Source organism: Archocentrus centrarchus, chromosome 2 (assembly GCF_007364275.1).
Source record: "Archocentrus centrarchus isolate MPI-CPG fArcCen1 chromosome 2, fArcCen1, whole genome shotgun sequence".
NCBI classification, from domain to species: Eukaryota; Metazoa; Chordata; class Actinopteri; order Cichliformes; family Cichlidae; genus Archocentrus; species Archocentrus centrarchus.
In genome coordinates, this window is record NC_044347.1 from 19,381,537 (window position 1) to 19,408,972 (window position 27,436).

A 27,436-nucleotide genomic window follows, 5' to 3' on the forward strand; every position below is an offset into this window, starting at 1 on the left:
ACTGCCAATGCAGTAAAAACATACCTGAATAGAAAAAATACACAATGAAATTGCCCTCCCAAGACCCCGGACCTCAACATTACTGAAGCAGTTTTCCCAAACATATTTTGCTAACACACACCTGTACTCTGTGCCTGTACGCTGCATCTGATTGGTTCTGGCCACCACTTTGTTTTTTGCCTAACCACTGCTGGAGAATGAGGCCAACGCCAATGTGCCAAAATGCAGTTCTTCTAACGGCCACTTGAGCTTCCAAAAGTGAGACCATCCCCACAGACTCCCATGTTAAATTGGCAGCTTTTTCCAGCATTAAAAAAGCAGTTTTGGCTTCTAGAGATAGCATCACCCTTCATAAACAACTCTTAGGGGGGTTGAATCTTAAAACGGGTGTAATATTCATGTGATTGTTGTACAGAGCCATGAAACACCAATGAAATGAGACCATATAGACAAAAAAAAAACTGTCAGAATGAATACATCTTACAAATCTGTTTATTTAAAAAAAAAAAAAATTATGAGTCATCATACTAATTGCCATAAAATGACAAAATAGAAAAAGACACTGGGGAGGCTTTGCAGTGACATGATCACATGATCAGGGGTGTGTACTGATGCTGCTTTGTAGGTCTTGTTTACCCTCGCAGAACGATATTATTTGCCTGTGTGCTCAGGTTCTGTGAATGTGTAGGTGTGTGTTAATGATAGTGGTAAAACCTGATCTGAATACTGCAACAGTACAATCACAGAGAGGATTTAAGGAAACATACTGGAAGTTTCTGCACTAACCAGCCGCCTTCAGTCGAGCCAAAACACCATTTTTAATAGTTAAAGGAGGACATGTGGAAATGATGCAGACCATTATGTTAAATTGTTTCAGTGAGAAAGAAAAAAAAACAAAAAAACAGAAAGAAAAATGTTGATCTGAGAACATTTACTCAGAATCAAAGTGGCAGGGATCTTTTACATGTTTACTGTGTGTTTTAGGTCTGATTGAGGGTGAAAAAGAAAAGTTCAGCTTTCTGTGACCTGTGACTCGACTGCAGCCTCATATTGCTCATAAAGATGCCTAAAACTCCCTTTAAAAACACACCAAAAAGTCTGATTCAACCTCAGCCAGTTCAGGAGGAAACTGCCTGGCACATCATATTTAAAAAAACAAAACAAAAACCTAACAGACCCACTTGGATCCCGCTGGGTTTGGACACAAACTTCCTCACTTTGTGTGTGTGTGTTCACACAGCAGTCATGATACACCAGTCACCGCAAGTCCATTCATTTGCGATAAAAACACCACAGAGACTAAACAGATGTCAGCTGATATGAGCTGGACACAGCCAACTTTGCCAGCCGGCTGATTATTGCAGGTTTCTTTTTCGTTGTTGTCGTTCTACAGAAATACAATTTAGTCTCTCATCTCCAAAGTGCAAGGAAAACAGCAGAACTCTCAAAAAAAAACAAAACAAAAAAAAAACAGAGACTACACATCTCTAAGGAATTAGGGTAATAATGCACACATTGTTGGTTGTAGAAATGTTTACCGGCCACTTTTTTTTTTAGCTACACTGTAGCTCGTTGTTTGTCATCAGACCGATGTAGGGGTGAGCTCATAACTAATAAGTAGATAGGGGTGTAAGTGTGTGACCATAGACAGTATAAAACATGGATGTAGCTTCCAGGTTGGAAAATTGAAGCCAATGAGGAAGTGCCTTCAACCTGCCTTCTATCTGAAGGCCACCAGATGGCGGTAGCTGTGGTTGCAAAAACACTGTAGAAGCTTGTGAGAAAACAGATTTCTGGAAACACTTCATAGGCTCAGTCCCTCATTTTGGTTCATACTGAATAAAAAAAAAAATCAAGTCTGTATTGTAAATCTCGGTCATGCTGTGTTTCAAAATAGAGGATTATCTGTGGTATGAAACTGCATGCTCATTGGCTAACAAGCTGTAAATCGCAAGTCGTTAGCTAATGTGCGTGCAGTTTGACAGTGTTCCTCATCCCCTTTTCTGCAACCAAATGTTAATGGTGGAAATGCTCTTTTCAAGGTTTTAAAATGGGACTTTTAGATGGCGGTAGCTACGGCCATCTTTTATACTGTTTGTGGGGGTGGGACTGCTAGCCTAGCTACACCAAAAATGACACAAATTGCTTGGCAACCATTTCAGAAAGTCATTTATGTTGGTTATGTAAATTGGGTAGAAATGTAAATGAGAGAAGAACAAGTTCTTTCAAAGCCAACTGTTTCATTTCCGAATGAGCTAGGCTAGCATTTTCCCCCTCCTCCTCCACTAAGCTAACCAGGCTAAGCACATTTCCATGTTATTTGACTATTCCTTTTAAACCCAAAGCTAAGAAACATGCATGGACTTTATTCAAAACTGCAAACTATGGAAGAAACTGAGATCCTTGCATCACCCAAAGTCATGCTGTTCACAGCACACGCGAGTCTGCCACAGCGAGATGACAGCTAGCTTTTCAAATCTAGATGGAGGAAGCTCTGATGTGATCAAAATGTAACCCTGGGGGGTAAAAAAATAAAAAATTAAAAAATGGACTTGTGTTGCTCATGAATGACATCATACTGCCATTACAAAACAGTACATGCAACTCTTTGTCTCACACACTGTAGCACAGCACTCACACAGTGTACGAAACACACAAGACTCAGGCAAAAATAACAGCTGGATACATTTTTTTTTTGAATATTTATAAAAGAAGAGTGCTTGCTGTCGCTGCTTTGAGCAGCAGTTCAAGTGTTGATGTGGCAATATGAACCAAGCACACCTCCATTAGTTCAAAATATTGGCACCATGTACAGTATATCTCACACACAAACACACTGCATATCTCTGTGTAAAGCTTAAAAATGTCTCTCACTTAAAATCTCTTAATTTTCAAAAAACTAGAGTTGAGAATAAAGGTAAATATTGTCCATGTGTTAAGGTAGGAATACTTTGGGGTGGTAGTGCAATGCCAGAATACCTTTAGCAGGCGTAGCCCATGTGATTTAACAGGGATGTGTTATGTCTTTAACCCTGTGCAGATTCATTTAAGTAATGGCACTCCAGTCTCAACGACCCCAAAGAACCCCTGAAATTTGCGTGCTTCCTCCCAAAAAAAATTTTTAGCGCGATTCGCTGGTACACTGCTTACTGGTTGCCTTGGCATCAGGATAAGAAAAAAAAAAGCATGTAGTCTGGCCTGAGCACTTCATTTGTTATCTCTAGTGGTTACAGAGGCAGCAGATCTATTTAATGATCCTTTATTCCCAAGTGGCAGTGTTGTCTCAGAAGTCTCCTGTTCCTCAGATATTAAACTCTGGATCCCTCAGAGCTTCTCCTACGGCGGTGGTATCAGCGGGGCACAAATTTATCTGCATAAAATTCTCTAGAAGCGCCACAGATTTCTTCATAGAAACAGAAGTCTGAAAAGGCTATTTCTTCCCATTGGTGAGTGTGAAAAGTCCCCTGCTCCTACACTGCAGAGTCGAAAAAAAATCCTGAGCACCTTTTAAAGCACTGCGAAAATGCGTTTTTTAATCCCAACGCCCGTCGCCTGGGAACAACTGGGTGTCCCAGAAATCGTCTATGGGCGTGTGTCTGTTATGCGTGTGGTGCTTCCTGTGAGCGCTGCAGTGTGAGGGCGCGGGGGAAAGTGTTTGTCAGTCCATCTCCAGGTCCATGAGTTTGTTGCGTGAGCGTGGAAGGTGTGCGGTGTTGCGGCAGCAGCACTGGGCGCAAACCAGACCCAGGACCAGAGAGAAGAGGCCAACACCTGGAAAAACACAAGGTTCAAAAAAACAGAAAAGGCACCATGTTACCAACACTAATAAAAACCTACAACACCACACCAATGATCGCTAATGTAACCATTTCCATTGGCAAAACAAACTTATTCCCGTGTACCATTTTTACTAGTAATACAATACGCATGTACAACTCCAGGAACCAGTTCAGAAAGCTGTGACTTTAATGCTTTCGCCCCTGCTAAGTGGCTAACAGTCGACACACATTTCAAATGTAAAGCCATGTATAGAAGATCCCTTATTTCACAAGGGACTGGCCCATTTGGTAATAATGTTACACCAGATGCCCTTCCCATTTGATCCAAGCTTGGGACTGGGACTAGGCTTGGATTTACCCCTGAGGGTGGGCTTGTGTCTCCTCCTGGAATTGAACCACAACACCATGGCCCTGCATAAGTCTGTCAAGAGAGCTTTGTGGGTTGTCCTGGGAAAAGGGACCAAGTTCCAGAGGTATGAAGCATTATAAAAGATAGTTTTAACTCAAACTGAAGTCTCATTACTCCAATCTCATTTTCTTGTCTGTTTAAGGCACTGATTCGAGCTCTTAAGCGCTGATGTGCAGGGATTCCCTTATCTTCAGCTCATGTGGCACTGGGAAGACAGGACTATGTCAGGACTATAATCACTTCTGTGGCTATTACTGCTGCTAGCTTTATTGCAACAATCGCCACTCAAAATACTGATTTTTATGATTAACAGCAAACAGGAAAGCGCTTTCCAAAAATCACCACAAGTGCTAATTAAGGCATACTCTACTGACTATTTTGATTCAACTCAAATTCTTGTTCGCAGTGCATGGATGATGCCACCTATCAGAGTGGCACGTCCTAAATAGAGATGAACACTGTCAGCAAGTGAAGTGCAGTGCAGTGCAATAGAAAACACAAAAGAGAGTCTATTGGCCAGCACTTTCAGCAAGGATACCCTCACTTGACAGCAAGCATCAGCAAGCAGAGCTTTTCTCAGTTTCCAGAGACTTTTTTTCTGCTGCGGTTGGCTGCATTTACATTTTCTTCATGCTAAGTCAACATTTTAGTTAGCCAGCTTACAGAATCAGACTACGATGGCTTGTCAGCAACATAACAGTCTTTTAAAAATGCCTACACGCAACCATATACACATAAGAGTGGAGGATACTTTAGGGAACAGTATAGGAGAAGATGGAAACAGGAAAGCTGTGATGTAGTGTTTTAGTGCAGATTTAGTCAACTGTCAAACTTGTAGAAATACTGAATTAGACTCAGCAGTTGGTGGTTTGTTTTCTGACCTAAACATACTGTTACAATAGTGGTTACAAACATTAAAGTTTCAAATAAGGAGCTCATCGTATGTAGAATTCCCATGAGCCAAAAGCCCTGAGCTTCACACTGGCCTAAACAGTCTATTTCAGACATTTTTTTCCTACTCTGGGCTCTATGATGTCACAGAAAGGCCTTCTGTTTATAAGGGCCAGCCAATCAGGAGAAAGTTATCTTAAACGGAGGGCAAAGGGAGCTGAAATGCCTCGTTTCATACAGAGGTTGAATTGAGGGACTGGACCAGGGCTCGATATAAAATAAATAAGGATTATTTTGTAGTGTAGTGCAACAAACATATATAATGGCTATATTACCCAGTGAGGCCGATGCACCATATAGGAGCGGTAACTTTAGGGAGTCCCAAACTGCAGGAGGAGAGAGGAAACAACAGATCCGGTGTTACACAAATAATGTACATCTGTAAGAAGATCTTGACGTTTAAATGTGTTCATGTTAGATGTAACTGCAGTTTTGTTTTGTTTTTGTGCACCACACCTGCAAATTTGACAGTGAGGAAGATTCTGGATGATGTCAGCTCTCCAGCTTCTGTCCAGGCTCCCGTTGAGGCTGACAGGTACCAGGGAGTGACAACGCAGTAATACTCCCCACTGTCACTGGAAGCCACAGAGCACAGAGTCAGACAGTGCAGCTGGGATGATGTCGTAATGATGGTGATGTGTAACTCTCTCAGCCAAAAAGGGATTAAACAGACAAATCATTAGTTAGCACCTCACCTGTCCTGAGTGCCAAATATGTTCAGCAGGTAGGTGTGCGTGTCACTGCGCTCTATTGTAACGTCGCTGGATGAGTTACGGTTGATTTTCCTCACGACACCAAAGCGGTCGACGTTGGCCACCTGAGTCAGCGTATGTCCGCCACGCAGCCTGGTGAAAAACCACTTCACCTCATACGCCACTTCATCTAAGAGAGACACACAAACGCACACAAATTTAAGCCAAGCTGTAATGGATTTATAAAACATTTAGCGGTTGGTTAGTCTTTTGTGTGTATAAATAGTCAACAAGCAGGTAAATGCTCTTTACATCAGGCTCTGAATGAGATATGAACAAAACCGCATCTGTAAAGACCCTCAAAATACAAACAGAAGGAAAACGGAAAAGTTTGGTGCTGAAGTGTCAAATGGCTTTCTTAGCATATATATATATATATATATATATAAATAAATAAAAGCATCTATAAATACAGTACCACTGTAAATACCCAACACTAGATTTTTTACATACTGACATGCAGATATTGGTAATGTGCTTACATTAACCATATTTTCAGCAGCCAAATACCTTCAACCTAAATCTTACAAACCACAAATGCACAAATGCAGGCAAAATAAGGCGTGTGCCTGTTAATGAAGCACAGCAGAAGTGCCATTACAAGATAGCTTTGCTGCAGTGACGTGACATATTTCAAGCCAGTAAGAGATCAAACGTAACCCAATGAGCTGTTCAGGAGAACAAAGTCACTTTATTTAACAGAAGAGGAAGAAAGGCACGGCAATTAAAATGTGTGTTATTGCTGCTCGTGACGACACTCCAACACAGTTTTGAGTATTTCTTTGAGATTTGAAGTCAGTGGCACGGGCTAACGCTGACTTCAGCTTGCCTGTAGTTTAACATTTACAGACAAGTGCTACTATACACGCCTCACTGTAGAAACTGAGTGTTTTTTCAGGGTCCAACGCAGCCCTAATTTCACTATGATAGCAAACCAAACAGAGGAAAAAACCTAGAAAGCAGAATAAATCCATCATCACCGCATTATAACCGCTGCTGTTCCTTTTCCCACAGTAAGATGAAAAGACAGGGAGATGGACACGCATCATAAAAAGGATGATAGCGATGACAAAAGAAATAAAAACAGGGACGAGAGTTTGATAGAATTTGTGATAATAGATGCAATCTTTGGAAAGGGGGCGAGCGAGCTAATTATTTCCAAGAGCAAGACGTAGAGAGAGAGAGAGCGAGCGTGAGAGACAGAAGCACAAACTAGTCATTAGTCTGTCAGAGAGAGAGAGAGAGAGGGAGAGAGAGGGACTATTAGCACTGTACCTCCCACACACACACACACACGCGCGCACACACACAATAAAAACCCCATGGAGTCTTAGTCATCCTCTGTCATTTAGGAGACAAATAGAGGATACAGATGAAAAAATAAAAGGAACATTTGTGAGCGACTATGCAGAGTAAAAAAAAAAAAAAAGACAAATGATGATGAAAAACAATTATGAAAAAAAGAGTGAGATATACAGACACATGGAGGAAGAAAGAGGTGGGGAGAATGGATGGAGCAAATATAATGAAGAGAGAAAAAAAAACTGAGAAGAGGAGTGAACTCACCCAGAGCAGAGAAATGAATCACATCTCAATTTCTCTCTCCCCCTCCCCCTTTAATATTCAAGTGCTACATCATTAAAAATCAGTAGTAGTAGTACGAGCAGCAGCCTTGGTTTCAGTTTAGTATCCCCGGGTCTTAATATTGGTCATCACCTGAAACCTGTTTGCCTCTCCATGTGGCACCAGGCTGAAATTTCATTAAGTGTTGCTGTGGATATTCAGGGTTTAATGTGACTGAACGCCACACTAGTGGATGACCACAGGGCCCAAAAAGTACAGTATGTACAGTACAGTATGACCAAAGCACCCCCCCCCCAAAAAAAAATATCTTGTTTTAACAGGAAATCTTATGACTGCTTCCAATATCACACTATGAACCACCTTTTGAAATTAAAGTGGCACTCAAAGACGTGCCCCTAAAGTATGTACTGTTTTCTTTTAATTACGTTTTAGCTCCACAGATGGCAAAAATGTCACCTCATCCAGCGCTTTCATAGGCTATAGCCCGCGTAATATAAAAATTTTAAAGCGGTTTGTGTTTTTCTTTGAAAATTCTGTCCATGGTCTTAAGAGAAAAACTTTCAGTTGTTTTATATTACAAAGCATGGGTGCAGCTTATGGTTCTGAAAAAAAGAATCCAGTGCAGAAGAGACTTAATCCTGCATTCATACCAATAATCTTCCCAGGAGTGGACGTCCCAGAAAATCCCCCCCAAGGTCAACAGCAAAATTCCCAAGAGCCACATCTCAGAGGCCTGTAGTCCTCCGTTAGCATGTTGAAGTTTGTGTCAGTACAATTAGAAAAACACCGAGCGAGCATGGTGCGTTTGTTAAAGTTGCCAGGATTGCCAGGTTTGGAAAGTTTCTGGAACAATGTCCTTTGGGCAGACGAGACCAAAACGCAAGACCTCGTAACAACTATCAAGCACGGTGTTGGAGGGCTGATGATTTGGGCTGGTTTTGCAGCAGGACCTGAGCACCTTGCAGTCATTGGGGCGACCATGAACTTCTCTGTATACCAAAGTACTCTAGAGTCAAACGTGAGGCCGTCTGACTGACAGCTAAAGCTCGTCTTAAACTGGGTCTCATTGAGGCATAATTTTTAATCATGGTCTGATGTTAACTATAATCTATTTGCAAGTTTGTTCATGCACCTTCATCATAATCGATCACTTCCTTTTTTAAATTTTGCCTTCTTATAGTTTACTCTGGATTTATTCAGGTTTTATAAGCTTACAAAATTCTGCTTTCAGCCTTCATTAATGGTAACGCAGCCACACCAAACATGCAGATTTTATTCATGAGAATTGAAATTTAATGCAGAAATAACAACAGCAGAACGTCACTAAACTTCACTTTTATTTTGAGCTCCTCCTTTTTGAAGAGCACAAGATTAAAAGTTGTAGTTCGAGACGCGGTTCCTCTCTCTAAAGTCTAAATCAATCACTTCCTGTTAGTGGAGAAGTGGACACACTGGACACCAGGATGTAATTTTGGCAAATCAACTCTACTGCTTCTCATTTAGAGGAGAGGAGCTGCTCTCCACTCATGCAGAGACTGATTTAGGTGGAGGAGTTGGGCAGATTTATACTGTTTAAATGTGAAATTATTTATCAATTTGACAGGTTATTGATTTTTTTTTAATGTAAAAAAAAATGCACATCATGTATAGATCATTGTAGTAAAAAGTCCACCATTACTATTGCATAAAATTGTACTTGTACAAATGAATTAATGGTCATTATTTTAATTAAGTAGTTGCATATTAGGACTTAATCATGCATTATGTGTGCGTGTTTTCAACTTTAAACAGGCTGCAAAATGGAGCCAGAAATGAGCTTCATAATCAAGAGAAGACTCTTGATTATCAAGGTAAAGAAAATCATTAAGATTTGGTCATTTTTAACCACTCATGACAGAACAAACACATTAAATATTCCTCATACAGTCTCATAAAGCCTCCCCTCACATTGTTAAATCTGACTAAATTGATGGCGGTGATGATGGTGGTGATGAAGATGCATTAAGACAGCGTAGAGGGAGGGCACCGATATTTTTGCACAAAGACAAGTAGCCGAGCGCTCCATCCAACCAAAGAGGAGGAAACAGGAGGTGACACTGCGGGTCGACTGACCTCGCACAACACACACGCGCGTGCACACACACACACACACACACACACATACACACCCTCTCTAGACTCGCTGACCAGAATCAACTGAACTGTAAAGTTCTGACAGTGAAACGAGGCCGAGTTACCCTTTAACATCCTCAAGAAAGCCCACGTTTCCTCAAAGTAACACAAACGCTGCAGGCCAGATACAAAATAGTAGCTGCTGGGTTTTGGAATTTGAGCTGGACAAAGAATTTTATGCACTGACATTTAACAGGTTAAAGGATTAATCAAGAAAATAATCAAACAGATTATCAGACAGAATCTGATAATCAGGATCAAAAGGTCCTTCCTTGCTTCTGCCACACCTTCCAAACCACAAACACAAGCTGTAATTCTTTGTGTTTATGACACACAGAATTACAGCTCATCATACTTTAAAGACGAGCTCTAGGTCAGGGGCCCCACCAGTACATGTTCCAGTGAAAGAAGAAACAGTGAAAGAGTTCCTGTGCAAGATGAAGGATGAGTACGATATGAATGATGATCTCTTGGGCTGTGGATGCAAAGTGACCCGATGCAGCAATCACGTCTTGAGCTCAGACCAGATTTAAATGATGGAACGGATGAAATCACAAAAGTTCAAATGAGGTTTTCTAGTTCTTTATATGATATAATTCATAATTTATAGTTTTAAAGGGGACCTACTGTGCTTTTCTTTATATTCTGTTATATACAGTGTGGAGAGTGGCAGATGCTCCTCTAAACGCTCAGTTTCAGACACTTTTTTTTTTTAGTCTTGACTCTGTATGATGACAGATATCCTAATAGGGTCATCTCAGGCACAGGCATGTTCCATATGCAGACTTCTGTTTAAGGAGTTAAGAGATTATTTATTCTACTTTTCTTTTTAGTCTGTCAAATAGAGCTACACTGGTAGGTGCTCCTAATAGAGATGACCAAATTTTCAAATATTAGGGTCAGCATGTATACTTGTAATACATATGAACTAAAAGTTCAGGCTTCAGAGTGCTCTAAAAAGCTCAGTTTTTGAGGAATTTTTATGCCATTGGGTTGGTATGACATCACAGAGAGGGGCTCTGATTTCCTCCTCGTGTCAGATGAAATGATTGGCTGCATCAAGGCCCAATATAAGATTAAAAAAAAAAAAAAATCATAAGTTTGAAATTATGCAAAACTCCAGAGGTAGAGTGTAAGCATAAAAAAATTGTCATCTGATGATCAGGAAACAGGTAAAACTGATCTAAACACTCGTCACAGTTCAAGAACAGATTATTACAACCTGTCAGGTGCACTAAACTCTAGTTTTACTTCTAAATAAAGGGGAGCATTTTGCTGGGTTAGCATCTGATTGTTAATGTTTACTTAAATTGTGCTACAGTGTTACTACATCCCAGAAAGTAAGCCTGTCCACTCTGCAGCCACCTTGGTTATGGTATCGTGAAGCTCCAACCGAAACGAATGGGAAGAAATCCATATAAATCCGGGAGACACGAGGACATTAATAACTGCATGAACAGAATCATCAGACAAATCTGATAACCAGAACATCAGTGATGTAGCAGCTCATCCGGCCCACGATCCATCACAATTCACAGGTTATTATAATGTGTGAAGAAAGTGATAAATTTTCCTGTCACTGGTTTGCTGTTTTGCACAAACTAATTAGAATTCAAATCCACTGAGAACAACAAATATGACCTTGACCACAAATCTGATGAAGATCCATTAGGTGATCAGTGTATGTAAGTTTCACTAAGATCGGACAGATGGATGAGATCATCGGCCCTTTGACCGGTTTATTACCAACTCAATTCAAAGTGCTGACATTTTGGGCGTGTCAGCATCATCCTAGCAGAGGACTAAACAAACGCCATGGCAATTCATGTTTCAGTAACCTGTGAAAGATGACAAGTACATTTACCTTCATCTTTACTACAGTAAAGAGTAAATATATCTGCCACAGCACATTTAAAACTGTTGTGCTCTACTGTACACGTGGGCCAGAGGAAAAACACGCCATCTCAGCCATTAGAGAATTGATTTGATTGATTGATTTCTAATCTTTGAAAATTCTGGTTACATGTTTAACAAATATGACCTATTTATTGGCTAAACACCCTTTTCCTTGAATATTTCCAAAGAAAAGGAAATAAAAATAACACATTTCAGCATCTAAAAAAACTATGTTAATCTACTGCATAATTACTACAGTTATACTCTCATATAATGACATCATTTAAAAAGTGGCTAGCTGACAGTCAGACGATAGGCATTTCTCTGACGTTCTGATAACACCAGGTTAGAGTCTGACATTGCCGAGAGTGATCAAAGACGAGTTTTGCATAATTCCACGGGACTGATGCATGAACTCCGGTTGCTTGTTTCAGCGACGACACCACTACTCCAGAAATGGAGCTATAATTAGAAAGCCTCTGCTTTCTCACAGTTAGCCTCCATCCTTTATTTCTTTGTTCTTGACGGCGGAGCGGACGGAGAACGAGGGGAAGGAAAGAGGGAGGGAGAGAGGATTTAAAATACTTAGTGACTTAGAAGCTTATTTTGTTTATTACACAGCCATAAATCAACTGCAAAAAAAAAAAAAAGGCACTCAAAAATGTGAACATATCTCAAGCCGTGCATTTGGAGAGGACGCAGTATCACCAGAGAGGCCTCCAGCCCCTCCTCACGAGAGAGGCTCTAGGAGTAACTGATCCCCCACTAGCAGGGTGACGCACAGCCTCTTGCCCACAGCTGTTCCTCATCTGAATCTAGACTGCCGTGCAGACACCCCCCCCCAATTTGAACTTGTGAACTATCTCAACAGTTACTTGATAGGCTTTAAACACTGCCTTTAAGCTTCCTGTATACTGCAAACAGAGCCACCAGAACAAACACTAAAGTGTGGATGTGCTGCTACATTAGCACATGCAGAGCAACATTTTCATATTTTCTCTGCATGTAAATACGGCATCAAAAAAGAACTCTAAGGGTGATCCAACAGACTGTAAAATAAGCTAGTTTGTGTTTTAATAAACACAAAATTGGTCCAACTATTTGCAATGAGGTGATGATCATCTGGTGAAAACCAGCAATAACTGGTCGACAACATGTCACCTCGAGGAGGCGCCCATTAAAGATGCTCAAAAAAAAAAGTGCTTGCTGGATTGTCAAACAGAATTTCAGCATCTCCCTTATGTCCTCATTTTTCTTCACACAACTACTTCAATCACTTTTCATGTGTACAGAAGGAAAAAAAAAGCCTTTGAGTGGAGCTAGGCCTGAAGTGTGTGGCGTTATCTCCATTTGTGCAGTTGCATTGAGGCACAGCGAGCTGCAGCCTATGACAGCAGGCTTCTTGTGCCAGGTAGTCTGCTTTTAGAGGTGGTCAGACGATCTGGCTTATTTCAGTCATACTGAACCCTTAACCCTTGCTCTGTTTCCTGTAAAGCAGGCACTGAAGCTCTGTGGTGTGTCTGTGTCATCTTAAGCACTGCAAAGGGATTAGAAACACAAACTGTTAGTTGAAAATACCATCACCATCTGGTTTGAGGAGACTGTCCTACCACAACACCCCCGACAGACACAAAAAAAAACCAGCCAGATAGATTAGGTCATAATAACAGCTGGCACAAAGATTTGGTGACTGGGTGAAGAAGTCGAGGAGGATGCGAGTGAATGCCATGTACTAAAATGAGAAAAAACTAAACCTAACCAAGACATGAGCAAAAGCAAAACCTAAACCTCCTGGAAACCATCTTCTATGCAAACTATAGTCAACGGTGGCAACCTGCTAGTGTCCGAAGTAATCACACGGAGGTTTTAGGTGCAAGTGGCTCTTTGTGGCCAAGAGCCAGCAACCTCCAGCAACTACTTGCCAACTGGTTGGAGAATATGCATTTTTCCCAAGCAACCACACTGACTGATCTCTTGGCCTGTTTAACTGGTCCCTGATGAGACTTTGACTCCTGGTCACACATTTCAACCATAGAAATACAACCCCCCCCCAAAAAAACCCCAGAACTATTTGTAGGATTTCTTGGATCTGAAGATCTTTGCTCCCCAAGGCAAAAATAAGCCATATTTCATTTTCCCTATTCAATTTTGAAACTTAAATGGGTTAAATTTGCTTGGGTCTAGGCCTTAAATCCATGCACTCAAGAGTACTCTAAAGCCGCATTTCCATTAGTACCAATTCAGTGCGGGTTGACTCGGCATGATTCGCAACTGTCTTGTTTTGTTTTCCATTGTAATTAAATACCACCTCAATGTGGATGGAGTCGATATAGCAACCCGGGCAGTAGTCTCTTGAAGTAATTTATATGCGACTCAAAACACAACACAACAATGGATGAGATAGAGGCAAGCTAACATAACTAATGCCAGTTTACTCTTGGCATCATGCATAAGTCCCCTGTACAATGTTTTAATGGATGAAGGTTATTATTGTTAAGTAACCCTACACCACCGAACATGTAAATCGACTCAGTGTACTTCAAAAGTGCTGCCGTTCGCATACTTCTGGCAACAATTACCGTAATAACTATGTTGGGTGTGAAGTGCAGTTTCTCAGCTTTCAGAAATTTTTCCGATATGACAAACGGTTGACATAATTACGGTAATTCAAAGTTCCTTTGATCAGCCGCCTCAGTGCTTGTTGTTAACCAGCTGTTCACAGCTAGTAGAGACTGGTAATGGGTGCTTCAGCGGCGATCGCCCGGCAGTATAGGGTTAAAATATTTATACTGTGTGCGTTTCAGATGGCTCTCTTGTTGCAAAACTACCGCTGCAAAATGTCGGTCTGGGCTTTCAACTGAGCCTCCCAGTGCTTTGCGTGCCTCCATTTTCTTGTTGTTGGGTTTTAAAAATGTCACAGTTGATTCCGGTGAAGGAGTCGCTCTTATGACTCAACTAGTGACGACCCTCCGGCATGCTGTTTTTCCACGTCACATTTTCAGATCGCCTTGGATTGCTTGGAACCCTGGCTAAGTGGGTACTACAAAAGTACCTGGTACAAAGTACTAATGGAAATGCCCACAAACCGTGTCGAGTCGAGCCGCGCTGAGTAGGTACTAATGGAAATGTGGCATATCAGGCATTCAACTGTGAGACCTAGATCTCCCAGTGGTCCATTAACAACAAGCCAAATCACAAGCTGATCAACACTACTGTCAAGCTTTCTCTCTGTTTGGTTAATAATTGTTCTGCTTAATAATATTTCATTTGATATTAGCCCTTAAATTAAACTAAATTCATGTATTCTTAATATTACTTGGTACTGAAATTTATTTTTACTCTGCTATACTCCACTCTCAAAACCCTGGCAAACCAGTAAAGCTGGAATGGATACACATCACGCAGACTTGGTCTGCAGTGACTGGTATGAGAAAATCATCTCTGAAAGAGCGGTGGCAAAGCCACACTGATATCCTGGTATTTTAGGAAGAATGTGAGAAAATGGTACCAAATCCCAGCCTCAGCTTTTGGTGCTTCTGCAGCAGCTTCATTAAGCAAAAAGGGGCATCGGCTCTGGTGATAGGATGGCAGAAACTAAACTACAGTGGATCTCTAATAGAATATCTGGCTCCTGTCTGAGCTAATAAAACTAAAATGGCTGTCGGTGGAAATGAAGACAGTCTGATTGGATTTCTCTGGATTAATCCCTTGAGGAGAGTCCAAGGCGTAAAACTGCCTGAAACACACACACAGACACACAAAAGACTGACGATTACCACCAGTGCTTCTAATGAAACTGTGTGTGTGTGTTCTCTGCTCCATAAAGCAGGACAGCACTGGTAGAGTGGAATACTAAACACTATAAAAACACCATTTAGCTTCACAGAAACAAAGCCACTGGGAGGCTAAGTTTCCCTCGTTACTCGCTGCATGTTTAATAAGAACTCCAGTAAATGAAGGCAAATTGTACTCCATATCTGGCACACTGACATACAGCTGCCTTTAAACAAATGACCACACTGATATGGATTTCATAGGAAATATACTTTTAGATCTGTTATATTTAAACAGATAGGATGTGAAAACTACAAAAGATATTTTCATAATTCTTTGTTCCAAAGTTCCATGAATATACAATGCTGAGCCATCCCTTATTTTTGCTTCCAAGGAGACAGACTTTGTGTTTTGTAAGGTGGTCTTGAGCCACAGTTGACCAAGCTTTCTGAAGGGCTTTCAAAATTTTACTTTGGACCTTGGCTGCTTTTTGACACATTTTCAGTCAAGTCCTTGTGCCTGTCGATTTTAGGAGAAATGTTTATTAATTAAGCCACTTAACGCTGACCTATGAATCAATCAAGCATAAAAACAGGTACCCGAGCCAAGGGATGAACCAGTGTTGTATCTATACATAACAGATAACTTAGTAAAGAACCCATTTTAAATGGTATCTCGTGGCACTTCGTTACTAGCAGCCTGTTACAAAACATGACTTGTTCCCATTTCTTCAATTTATTTTATGAAAAATCCCAAAGACAGCAGTTAGACAGGTGTATAATAGTATTTTTGCACCAACAAGGTGATTCCCAAAGTGCAATTAGCTAAAAACCATGTTCATATATGCCAACATATATCAAAATGGTGCACTTTTTGAGGAAACTGGACAAGTGGAGGGCAAAAGAAACTATGCACAGCAGATGAAAGTCATGCCCTTAAGAAATAGGGGAAATAAATCCAGCAAAGACCTGACAAGGGACCTGAGAGACGCATCTGGTCCTTCAGTCGATCCATCTACTGTTCACTGAAGACTCATCAGAAATCAGTGGAAGGGTGGCTGTCAAATAGCCATTCTTAAGGAAGGGAAACAAGGAGAAAAGGCTGAAGTATGCCACATTACAGAAGAACTGCCCTGCGGGCGTGGGTGGGGTGGGGGGAAAATCAGTGGAATCCTGTCTTATGGTGTAATAAATCAAAAATTTTGATTCAAATGGTCAATATGTCTGAAGAAGGTCAGGAGCCATGTCATGGTTTGGGGCTACATTTCAGTTGTGCTGGGGATCTTATCAAAATGGATAGAATTATGAACACAGAAAAATACCATCAGATTTTGATCCACCATGAATGTCCTTCAAGAAGCCTGGAGAACCAGTCCTGAAGACTGCTTAAAGAAATGACAAGAAAGCTGCCTCAGAGAGTTCAGGCTGTGCTGAAGAATATTGATTATTGATTAAATATTGATTTTCTAGCTCTTTAGAATTGTACAAACTCTTTTTTTGCCTTGTAGACTGTATTTACATTTGCACATGCTTCAATAAATTGATGCACCCATTTCGCATTTTCCCATGACACTCTATATGAACTAATGCTCAAAATGATCTAACCTAATCCATTAATTTTTTCATTAATTGCTACATTGCTTCATTAAGTGCTACAGTCAATTGTTTGTCCTATCTTGTGAACAAGAAAGCTGTCTCAGAGAGTTCAGGCTGTGCTGAAGAATAAAGATGCTCATACAAATACTGACTTTCAGCCAAGTTAGAGTTGCACAAACTCTGTTTTGCCTTATATGCTGCATTTCCATGTGTGTTTGTATGTTTCAATCACTGAACTCATTTCCCATTTTCCTAAGTTTCAAAAAGAAATGAATATTCACCTGCACCTTTTGCCTCACCAGAGCTCCTAAATATTTTCTGTGAACATGTGTTTTGCCAGAAAACCGAATATAACTTTTAAGAGCGAGCTGTCCCGAGAGACTGCCCCATAGATTTCCACAAGCTATAAGCATGACTAAATGATACAACCATATCACACACATTGGCAGTCCACGAAACACTGCCTTGTATAATCTGAACCATTCTGACATTTGCTCTTGTTGACTGACACATGCACTGTAAGCCCAAACGAAAGAATCCCCCTGCGTGCGGTCACCATCTTTTATCTATGCGTGTGGAACGCTTCTGTTGAAAACTGCTGCCTTAGCAGTCTGATGACACTGATCTGCTGTTTCCAAGGATTACTTCAAAGCTGCATCTCTGCTCCTACTCCTGTTTAACTGGGAAACCTAATGGAGTGAAAATTATGGCACTGTGCAACTCTGTGCAACATTTTCAATTTGTGTTTAACTGTCAACCCGTCCTTTCCCTTTTTCCTCTTCTCACACTCCCTGATTGGCAACCATTGGCTCTACTTTTTCAATGAAGTGAAAATATCCAGAATTGCACCGCATTTGATGTTTTCACTCAGTCTTCTTTCATTGAAGCTGAAAAGAGGTAGTTCTGGCTTTTTGTAGTCATCTAGAGGACACAGAATTTTAGAAATTTTTTCTGCTGTGTGTTTTCTCAAGTTTCATGTACTTTTGATACTTTATAAAACAAGCTGCACTTCTAAAAATGTTTATTCCTACTCAAACCGAAATGCAGCCATTCCTGACTTTAGTTTTCTTTGCATGCAGGTTAGAGTCATTATCATATGAATGACTGTAATAAAAGCTGAATGCACAAACAACAGGCATTTGGAACATTGATGAAAAAAAAACAAAACTACATTTACGCTGGTTACTGAACTGTGGTCACAGGTACTAAACTGTGTTTGCATAAGGGAGTAAACTTTCTTCATAAATGCCAGTTGCCGAAGATGCTGAGTGGAGATTACCAAATACACAAAGCCCTGCAGAAGGGGACGGGCATAAGCAGCTCCACCTGCACGGAGCGAAGAGGAAACGGTGTGCAAGAAGAGCAAGAAGTGCACAACCAGCTGGGCTGCTCACCTGACTTTTTCATTAATTGGACAAGAAATTAGAGCTGCTCTAGCTCAGATTGAGTGCACAACAGGAGACGAGGAAGTGACTAATACTTGACTCAAAAATAACTTGCAGGATTAAGCATTTTTGAAATTATGTATGTTGCTTTAAACAGGTAAAATAAAAGGCCTTGTCATAATTTGGACATAGTAAATATAAGGAAATGATCAAGTTGCAGATTATACCGATGTCCTTCCAGACATTTTAAATTTTTGGATATAAAATGTCATCCCTTCATGATTTTTATTATAATTAAATACATTGGTGTGGAATTTTGCCTTGATATGATCAGAATTCCAATAATTCTATTCTATCATGGCTCAAATGTGCCCATTGATGCCACAGTGACCTTGACTACCAAAATCTAATCAATTCCTCCTTGAATGCAAGTAAATGTCAAGAAATTCCCCTCAAGATGTTTCTGATATACCGTGTTCGTGAAAATGAAACAACCCAAACACATCATGCCTCTGGCCACTGGGCAGGCAGTAAAACAAAGAGAAAGAAAAATTCTGAGGCGTTAGTAGTGCATCGCAGCTGGTGGGGTGGTAAAGAGTTTGTAACCAGAACATGTAGAGGCCTACAAGCTCAACCTGGTGGTTCTGGTGATGGAGAAAGAATCCTGATACATTTTTACTCACCAAGTGGATACGCAGATGGACATAATGGGTTAATCTGTCATCCTTAAACTCTGAGGGCGTCCAGGCAAATAATGGGCCCAGTATTTAACCCATAAACTACTACTAACCTGAACTGACAAGTTGTTGAATGGACTCAGCCTATTTTTTTTTTTTTTTGTAGTAGTAGTAGTAGTAATTATTAGTTCCCCAGAAACATTAATGGAGTGCGAACCATTTAGCCTTTCTGTCATCTCACCACTTCATGCACTTCACCATCTATCCGCTCTTCATCCTTCCCTCTCCTCTTCTCTACTCAACGACTCTTCCCATTCTTTCTCTCACCACTTTGAATTCTCTGCCTTCCTCTCGTCCTCATCTCTCTCTTTAGGAAACTTTGCATGGTGTTCTCTAACCACTTTTCCTCCATTTACTGCCTCCTCTATTCACTCTCTTCCACTCTCACTCACTTTAACAATCTGTTTAGCTCCCTCCACTCCCCCCACCACCACCATTCACTCCCGCCATCTCTCCCATCTCTCTCCAGCTCTGGGTCTATTCTTTCTCTACCTCGTTCTATGTCCCCGGCCGGCTAACGGAGCGTGAGATTGGCTAATTAACGGCTGCCTGTCGGCCCTGCGAAGACAGCTGGGTTATTTGGTGAGAGTGGAGAGAAGGGAGGAGAGACTGAAGAGGAAATGAGAAGAGGAGTGAGGTGCATATCGTTATATGCATCGCACAACCTTATTTTAAAATACAACTTTAATGCTTCCAATGTACATTTGAAAAAAGTTGGTGCTGAACTTCTTTCCCCTCGGGTAATCCCAGGTTGTTCTAAACAAATGAATCCAGTTTGTGTGTATAAGGCTCTATTTTTTTCTAACCTCTCATTAGAAAGGTAGCAAGAGAAATAGTTTATTTAGATGTCTGTCCACCTGACCAAATTATGCCCAGTGCCACCTCTCCATTTAACTCCACTTCGGTTTCCAAAACTGAAACCACCATCCTCTAAAACAGACATGTTAGAAACACTAAATGTGTTTGTTGGTTTCTCATGTGTGGCACTCAGTCATGTGCTGGCACCCTAAATTGGCACTCAGTCGACAAATCCTTTAGAGCCCTTCATCAGCAGGCAGTCATTTGCCCATCATCTGTCTGTCTGTGGGTTGGTGACGTACAGGTGTGCAGTACTCAGTTTATCAGAGGTTCTTGGCTAAACCTGGAGGGCCAGGCGACAGTTCTCTGCAGGTTTGTCACAACAATCATTTTCACATCACATCCCGTCATACTTGCTATAGCCAGGAGGCACTTTTGCAAAATGACAAAAGACAAGGGCCCATTAAATAAGTCCACACATTTTTTATTAGATAGAATGAGCAAAAATGAAACGTAACGGACTGATTAGCTGCACCATATGGACAAAAGCACTGGGCCATGGAAATCCATGTCACAAAGCTCCCAGCACACAGTTTTTGTGCTGATGTTACTGTACAGCTGATTATGGGAGACCTACGAGGGAAGAAATTTCACAAACTTAGGAGTGGTGGCTTCATACTACAGTACCATGCTCAAATTAGAATGACGCAATCTTTGACAAATGGCAGACAGCATTGCTAGGTGCTTGATTTCATACACCTGTGGCGATGGGACTGAAAACACCTGAATTCAAATGTTATAAAAGGTGTGGCCCAATTCTTTCGCCAACAGTGTGCATTCAGTAGAGGTAAGTATTGACACTTGACCTAAATGATAGATAAATGATATATTCTATTGCATTCAAAAGTAAAACTGGACTCCAAGTGTAACTAGTGCTTTGTTTACATTTGAAATTGTTTATATGGCATTAACCATACATGGAAAGTCTCTAATAAAGTTTATTTGGATAATTGGAAAATCCTGTCAGGGACTATTTTGTTAATTTGGCCCAGAAGCTGTGAAGGAACATTTTGAGGTTCTGCGGGAAAGTTACAGTTTTTTATACGTCATTATCAAAACCAACGAATGTGGACAACTAATGTCAGTGTTACCTGTAAATCTAGTCTAAAATCAAAATTTTTAACTTTTAAACAAAAGAACTAAACACAATCAAATTATCAGGAAAATGCTGCCAGTACTGTAGTTTTATTCCTGTATTTAACAGTTTTTTTTTTGTTTTTTTTTTAGACTGTGGGTCTCTAAAAAACTGTGAACCTGGAGAGATGGTTGGCAGACAAATGCAGGCTTCACTGCTGTGCCAACAGGATTCGATATCATTTTCTTTCCCCTCAGAATTATAAAGGAATTTTCACCAAAATGTTCTTGGAAAAATGCAACTGTTTTTTGACTATATCTTTGTGCACCTCTGTGAGGTCTACTTTGCAGTAAACAGCAGTGATACAAACTACTTTGGAACAGGATGTTTCAAATGCAAATCTGTGTCGCTGAGCTCACCGGTTAAGTTTAGTGCCTTTAACAACCATCTTGGTTGGCATTTGCTAATTGTAGCCGTCTACCTTGAACCTATTCTCTTTTTCTGCATGCCCGACGCCTTATTTGGAGGGTAAAAGAAGACTGTATGTGTCTGTATTAATGAACACTGAGGAACAAGGCTTTATTTTTTTTCCCCCCCTGAAGGAACAGAGTGATATGCTGTTACTTAAACAATAGAATTTCAGGGTGGTAAAAACAGTGGTATCTTGTGAAGAGTCACAGTTTCAGAGGCACTGCTTCAAAACAGAAAGAAAAATATCTCTAATGGTGATGTCATCTCCCCACCACTGACATCTAGTAAGCAACATCTGACAAGTGCAGACTTCCACGAGTGCAATAACATGCCATTCATTCCACGGGTAATGAAGGCTGCGTGTCCGCATGCAGAAGCACGCTGAGATAATCAAAAGCAAAACAACACAGGGTCAAAGCGACAGCAAGACAAACACACACATCAATCTTTTGTGTTGCGGTAAGAAAAATCTTTTTTTTCCCTTCTATAAACTTTAAATATGTTGACAAATGATTACACTGTCCAATTACTGTACACTACAGAGGGTGGTACTCTTGTTTGAATAGCAAATTAGCTCTAAATTTAACTCTAATGACTAAAAGAACAAAGGATCAAAGTAACCTCAACCTGGGGAAGAAGAGAACACCCAATCCTTATGGAATAATATCCTGTAAATCTGACATATTTGTCCACAATTAATTCTCCTGTCATCATCAGGGTTGTAAAACTCCCCACACAGGAGGTGATGAAAGCAGTGACTGAAATTGAAATGTAATTTGAAAGCCAATAATCATGTGAACTTCTCCCATGCTCCATCAGATTTATGAAAAATAATTACCTACTACTCCAGCTGCTGCGTGACGGTATCAGTGAGTGGAACTGCCAAAAATATGTTAAAAGCCAAAGGGAAAAAAAAAAAGCACCTGAAACCAGCCAGTACTGGCTATTTGCCGATTTATCGTATTTGCATTTGTAACCGCCGTTAAATGGAAATTCAAAAGTTAACAGACGGGACCAACACCCTTCTGCATAATCTGTCCACCAGAGGGCGCTCTGCAACTTCCCTGTTGAAAAACGCGTTTGGAGCGCCACACAACACAACAACCAGAATCGTGCTTGTGACACTAAAACGTTCTTTTTAAACTGCATTTTCATCTTAATAAGGACTCAAATAACTACACATAACACATGTTTATGTTTTGTGTGATTGTATTTTAAAACCCCAAATATCGGTATTGGTTGGCCCCTACCGAATGCTAACAAGCACATTGGCACTGAACCAGGGTTATTATAGTTAACGAAAACGAACGAAATAACGAAAACTGAAATTGAAAAAACATTGTCGTTAACTGAAATAAATAAAAACTATAATTAAAAGGAAAAAACGATAACTAATTAAAACTGAATTGTGAGTTTACAAAACTAACTAAAACTAACTGAAATTATCGATAAGCTGACTTTCATTTACTTGTTTTTTTTTTTTTTTTAAGCCTTGTGGATTGATATGAAATCATTTTTTCCGCTCTCCGAGTTTAAGCTGGGAGCGCCACAGGACAACTGTGTGAGTGCGCATGTGCGTGCGCTCACCGCGCTGGTCCGCAAAGTAATGGCTGCGGTCTGCCGAGAAAGCGGCAGAGTCCCGTATGGAGGTTCTTTGAGTACAAACACCTGCACACGACCACAAGGTAATTAACACACACAATCCAGCTACACAAGCATAAATGTGGACATGAGGTCGGCAAGTTCCGTAGGTTATATACAAAGACCCTGCAGGTTTAATTAGCGAGCATCTAACCAAGCTAGCTCCAAAACAGAAGCAGCTTCAGGTGGTGAGAACATCAGGATGCAGCTGGATTTGAGCTTTGACTCCTTCAAAGAGTTTGTTTTTGTCAAACACCACTTGTAGGTGTTGTTAATCTACTGCACTGATGCTGAACTTTATTGTGGAGTTTATTGTAGAATTTATTGAGTTTGGGAGTTTTTCTTTGTTTCTCCCTGTTGATGTTCATGTGTGTCCTTAATATTACACACATTTAGCATGTCTTGTGAACAGTTGGTTGTTGACTATATTTCTTTAAACTGTATCTTTTGTCAAGTTTTCATTACACAATAGTCACTTTTGCGCCTTGAATCTTGCACCTGATTAGGTATGAAAATACTAAAACTAATACTGAAACTAACTAAAACTAAGCATGAAACCAAAAATAAAAACTAATAAAAACGAGAAAATCCACTCTGAAAACTAATTAAAACTAACTGAATTAAAGAAAAAAAAGTAAAAACTAACTAAAACTAAACTATAATGTAAAATCCAAAACTATTATAACCCTGCACTGAACGTAAAGTTCTGGAGTCATGCAACAAGTGTGGCTTAAAAAAATGTACCACATGCCCCAGAAAGCAGGAATTACAGCATGCTTGATTACAATGTATCAATCTGATTAAAAGTTATCTTCCCATATAGGCAATTTGCTCTGATGTTGGTGGTAGAGGAAGGCTGTGAATGAGCAGCATACTCAAGATTCACCCTTTTGTGAGCACCAGCATTAAAGATCATCCCTGAATTTTCTTGTGTCACCAGGGGCCCTTTTCCAGGAAGCAGGTTCAACAAACTGAGTTTAAAAACATATTCTGAGTTGACCAACTCTGAAATCGGCAACTCCGAACAGCCGTTCCAGAACAGCTGATAAGAGTTAGCTCAATCAACTCTGAGTATCATCACCCTGATTTAGCACGTGCGTGAGTAAGGAACGAAAGCCATCATCAATGAAGCGCCGACACCATAATTCACCATGGCAACGGGTAAATAATGAGCAGAGCCTCCATTTTAATCCGATGGATGGAGGATCGCGCATTTCAGTGTGGAGCATGACGAGCCACTTTAATCAGCCCGACCCACTCTGTCATCATCATAGACAGAATAAAAGTTTGTTATAAAATATATAGTTTCCTTTATAATATCTGCTGTCATTACTTACACAACTTGAATCTCCATCAGATGAAGCTGAATCCTGATTTTACATGTGATTTATAAAATCTAATTATTCAGCTGCAGCCTGACGGACAAAACAGCTCAGACTGAGTTTACCTGTGTATTAGTTACTAAGACAGCAGCAGACCGTGGGGGCGGAGCATTTTTACTGAATAATTACTTAATCTATTGATGAATTAGCAACCTCACTTTAATCGTTTTTTAATGGACAATTTCAATATTTCTGCTATTACTGGATAAAAACGAGTAATGAGATTTTTGGTAAAGAATGCAGATTGTGTTGGGAAAATGAATCCATTATTAACGGATCCAGACTGGATGAGCTGGAAAATGACTAGAGCCTGAACTGGATCTGGGCCTTATCCGGTCTGAATCCGTGATCTCTATCCATTTGGATCCTCCTGCTGTGAACGTGGACTCAGACACGGTTTGTTGATCCGGTATAGAGCCGATGATCTCCGATTTAGGTGATTCTCAGTGGAAAATATGTCGCGATTTGCACTCTGAATTTCAGACACCATAACCTTTAAAGTTTTGAAATCATTTAAGTCACTTTAAATACATTTAGGTCAGTTTTCAAGCCTCATCTTCACTCAAACATTCACATCATCTTCTGATCCAGACATTTTTCCATCCAAAGTGTGTTCTGCATCTAAAGCTTCATCCAGATCAGTGTGATGTAACAGTGATGCTGCAGTAACTACAGTAAATGTTTCAGAGGAACTGACTGACAGTCTGACAGCTGCAGCTGCCTCATTATAAATCCGTGACATCATCACTGTCTCCGTCCTTACAGCCTGTTGACGAGCGAACGACTGTAAAAGCTTCATGTTGCGTACAAAAATAACAAACTAACGTCTAACTGGGATTTCAGTGCTTGTAGGAACATAAACGTCTGCAGATGAATTCTCTCCTCTGATCGCTTTGCAGCGTCTTTATGAATGAAGAAATGAATCGTAGTGTCAGACAGGTGGTTCAGGTGCAGCAGGAGGGGCGGAGTCAGAGAGATACTCAGGTGCCGTTTACACGAGACCGTTTTCATTTTGAAACGGTGTCGTTTTGATGCGTTTCGGCCTTGCGTTTACACGACAACGGTGTCGTTTTGATGCGTTTCGCCCTTCTGTTTACACGACAACAGAGTGAAAACGATGTGTTTCAGAAACGGGGTCCAGAGTGGAGCGTTTCAGAAACGCACCGGCTTGCGTTTTCGTGTAAACACTTGAAACCGGGGTGATTTGAAAACGCTCGACTCGCACATGCGCACTATGGTTGCGACGGCCAGTTTTTCGCGCACGCGCAAACTGATAAACAGTACTCGCGGATTCACGAGTGCTTCTTATGCTTTTCCTGTGTTTTTACCGTTTTGTAATTCAGCGTTGTGTGCAGCAGCGATCCAACCTCATCATCTGTCCACACAAAACCTCTCACATTGGCCGTTTTGTAAGTAATGAACAATTTGCCGCACTACCTACTGTGTCACTCCACGCATGCGCGTCTTGCGTAAACAAACTGCAAAGAGAAAACCAACGCCAACTTGTGGCCTGGCATGGGAACTACATCGTTTTCATCGTTTCACATGTCCTCGTGTAAACGCGGATCGTTTCTGAAATGCCATCGTGTAAACGCAAGGCCGAAACGCATCAAAACGACACCGTTTCAAAATGAAAACGGTCTCGTGTAAACGGCACCTCAGAGTTTGTTGGATAAAACCTGCCAGCGAGCAGGTTAGAGTCACAGAGTCTGTTACCCCGATAACTGACTCAGAGTTGGAGTTAGGCTCTTTCTGGAACTGGAAACCCGAGTTTCCCTCATTTTAGGGTTAACAAACCCAGAGTTGTTAGCAAAACCTGCTTCCTGGAATAGGCCCCAGAACTAAGTTATCCTTGCGTCCTACATGACAACTGGTAGACTGCATAGGAAGTGGTTATTTATCACGCAGTTACTCATGAACTGAATTCCTGGTGCTCAGAATTTGTCATTGACCAAACTTCAAGAAACTTCTACAGCCAATAAAAGAGTAATCTGCCCTATGAGTGCAGTTGGAGAGTTGGGAAGTATCTCCTTGGCTAGTAATTCCTTCCCCTAAGCCTCCTACTGGGATAAAGTTTACCATTAATTAGTGGCACAATTAAAATCTACTGTGGATGACATTATAAATGATTTACGTCCTGCTCATTTAGGACATTTTAATAAATTCTTACAGCAACATTATAAAAAGGTTCTCATGGTTTTGTCTCTTCATCTTAGCACCATTTAAGCTCGTGTAACGTCTCTCCGTAAACATGCACACTTATTCCTAAGTAGTTAATAGTTTCACTAATAATGGGAATAATGGGATGAATCAGCGCAACAGTAAATATGATCACTGACTGACTAAGCAGTGAGAAACAATGTCGGATATTGTGTGTGCAATTGTGTTTCACCATGCCCACTGTTAAAACAAGCTCCAACAGGAGAGCTGTTTTTGGCCATCTCTAAGGAATGTACTGTTCTCACACACACACACACACACACACACACACACACACACACACACACAGACACACACACACACACACACACACACACACACACACACACACACACACACACACACACACACACACACACACTCAACCTTCTCAGTAATTTCCTGACGTTTCCTTCTTGTGTCAGAACAATAAGCTACAGAGGCAAGGTAGTAACACATCACTTGTATTAGAACACACACAGACACACGTATACGGAGCAGTGCACATAGGAGCTGTTTTATTATATAACGCACTGTCACACCCAACAAAAAAATAGCTGTGTGTGGGTGTTTGATGTAAGAACACCTGCGTAAGTCAAGGTTTGGCTGCCGTCCAAGCCGAGGTAACGTACCTGCCACACCTTTGTTGCTGCATGTTACCCAATACCAGTGTCCTAATTGGTCCATTATCTAGTCTGTTACCTGTTTGTTATGGATACTTGTCACGCTTCTGGCCACTTTCTCCGACTTAAACACACCTGCCCGTCACAGTCATT

General features: G+C 40.7%; 1 protein-coding gene across 1 annotated transcript in view; it reads right to left on the bottom strand.

The window, feature by feature from the left end:
* Positions 1–476: 476 nt before the first annotated feature.
* ptgfrnb (prostaglandin F2 receptor inhibitor b) overlaps positions 477–27,436 on the bottom strand; it is a 75,708-nt gene continuing 48,748 nt past the window's right edge. Inside the window, exons 12-15 of the mRNA XM_030756506.1 lie at positions 5,835–6,021; positions 5,596–5,714; positions 5,415–5,465; positions 477–3,771 (exon numbers count right to left, since the gene is read on the bottom strand). Of these exons, the coding sequence (XP_030612366.1) occupies positions 3,659–3,771; positions 5,415–5,465; positions 5,596–5,714; positions 5,835–6,021 (470 nt within the window). The 3' untranslated portion in view covers positions 477–3,658. The remainder of the gene's footprint in view (positions 3,772–5,414; positions 5,466–5,595; positions 5,715–5,834; positions 6,022–27,436) is intronic.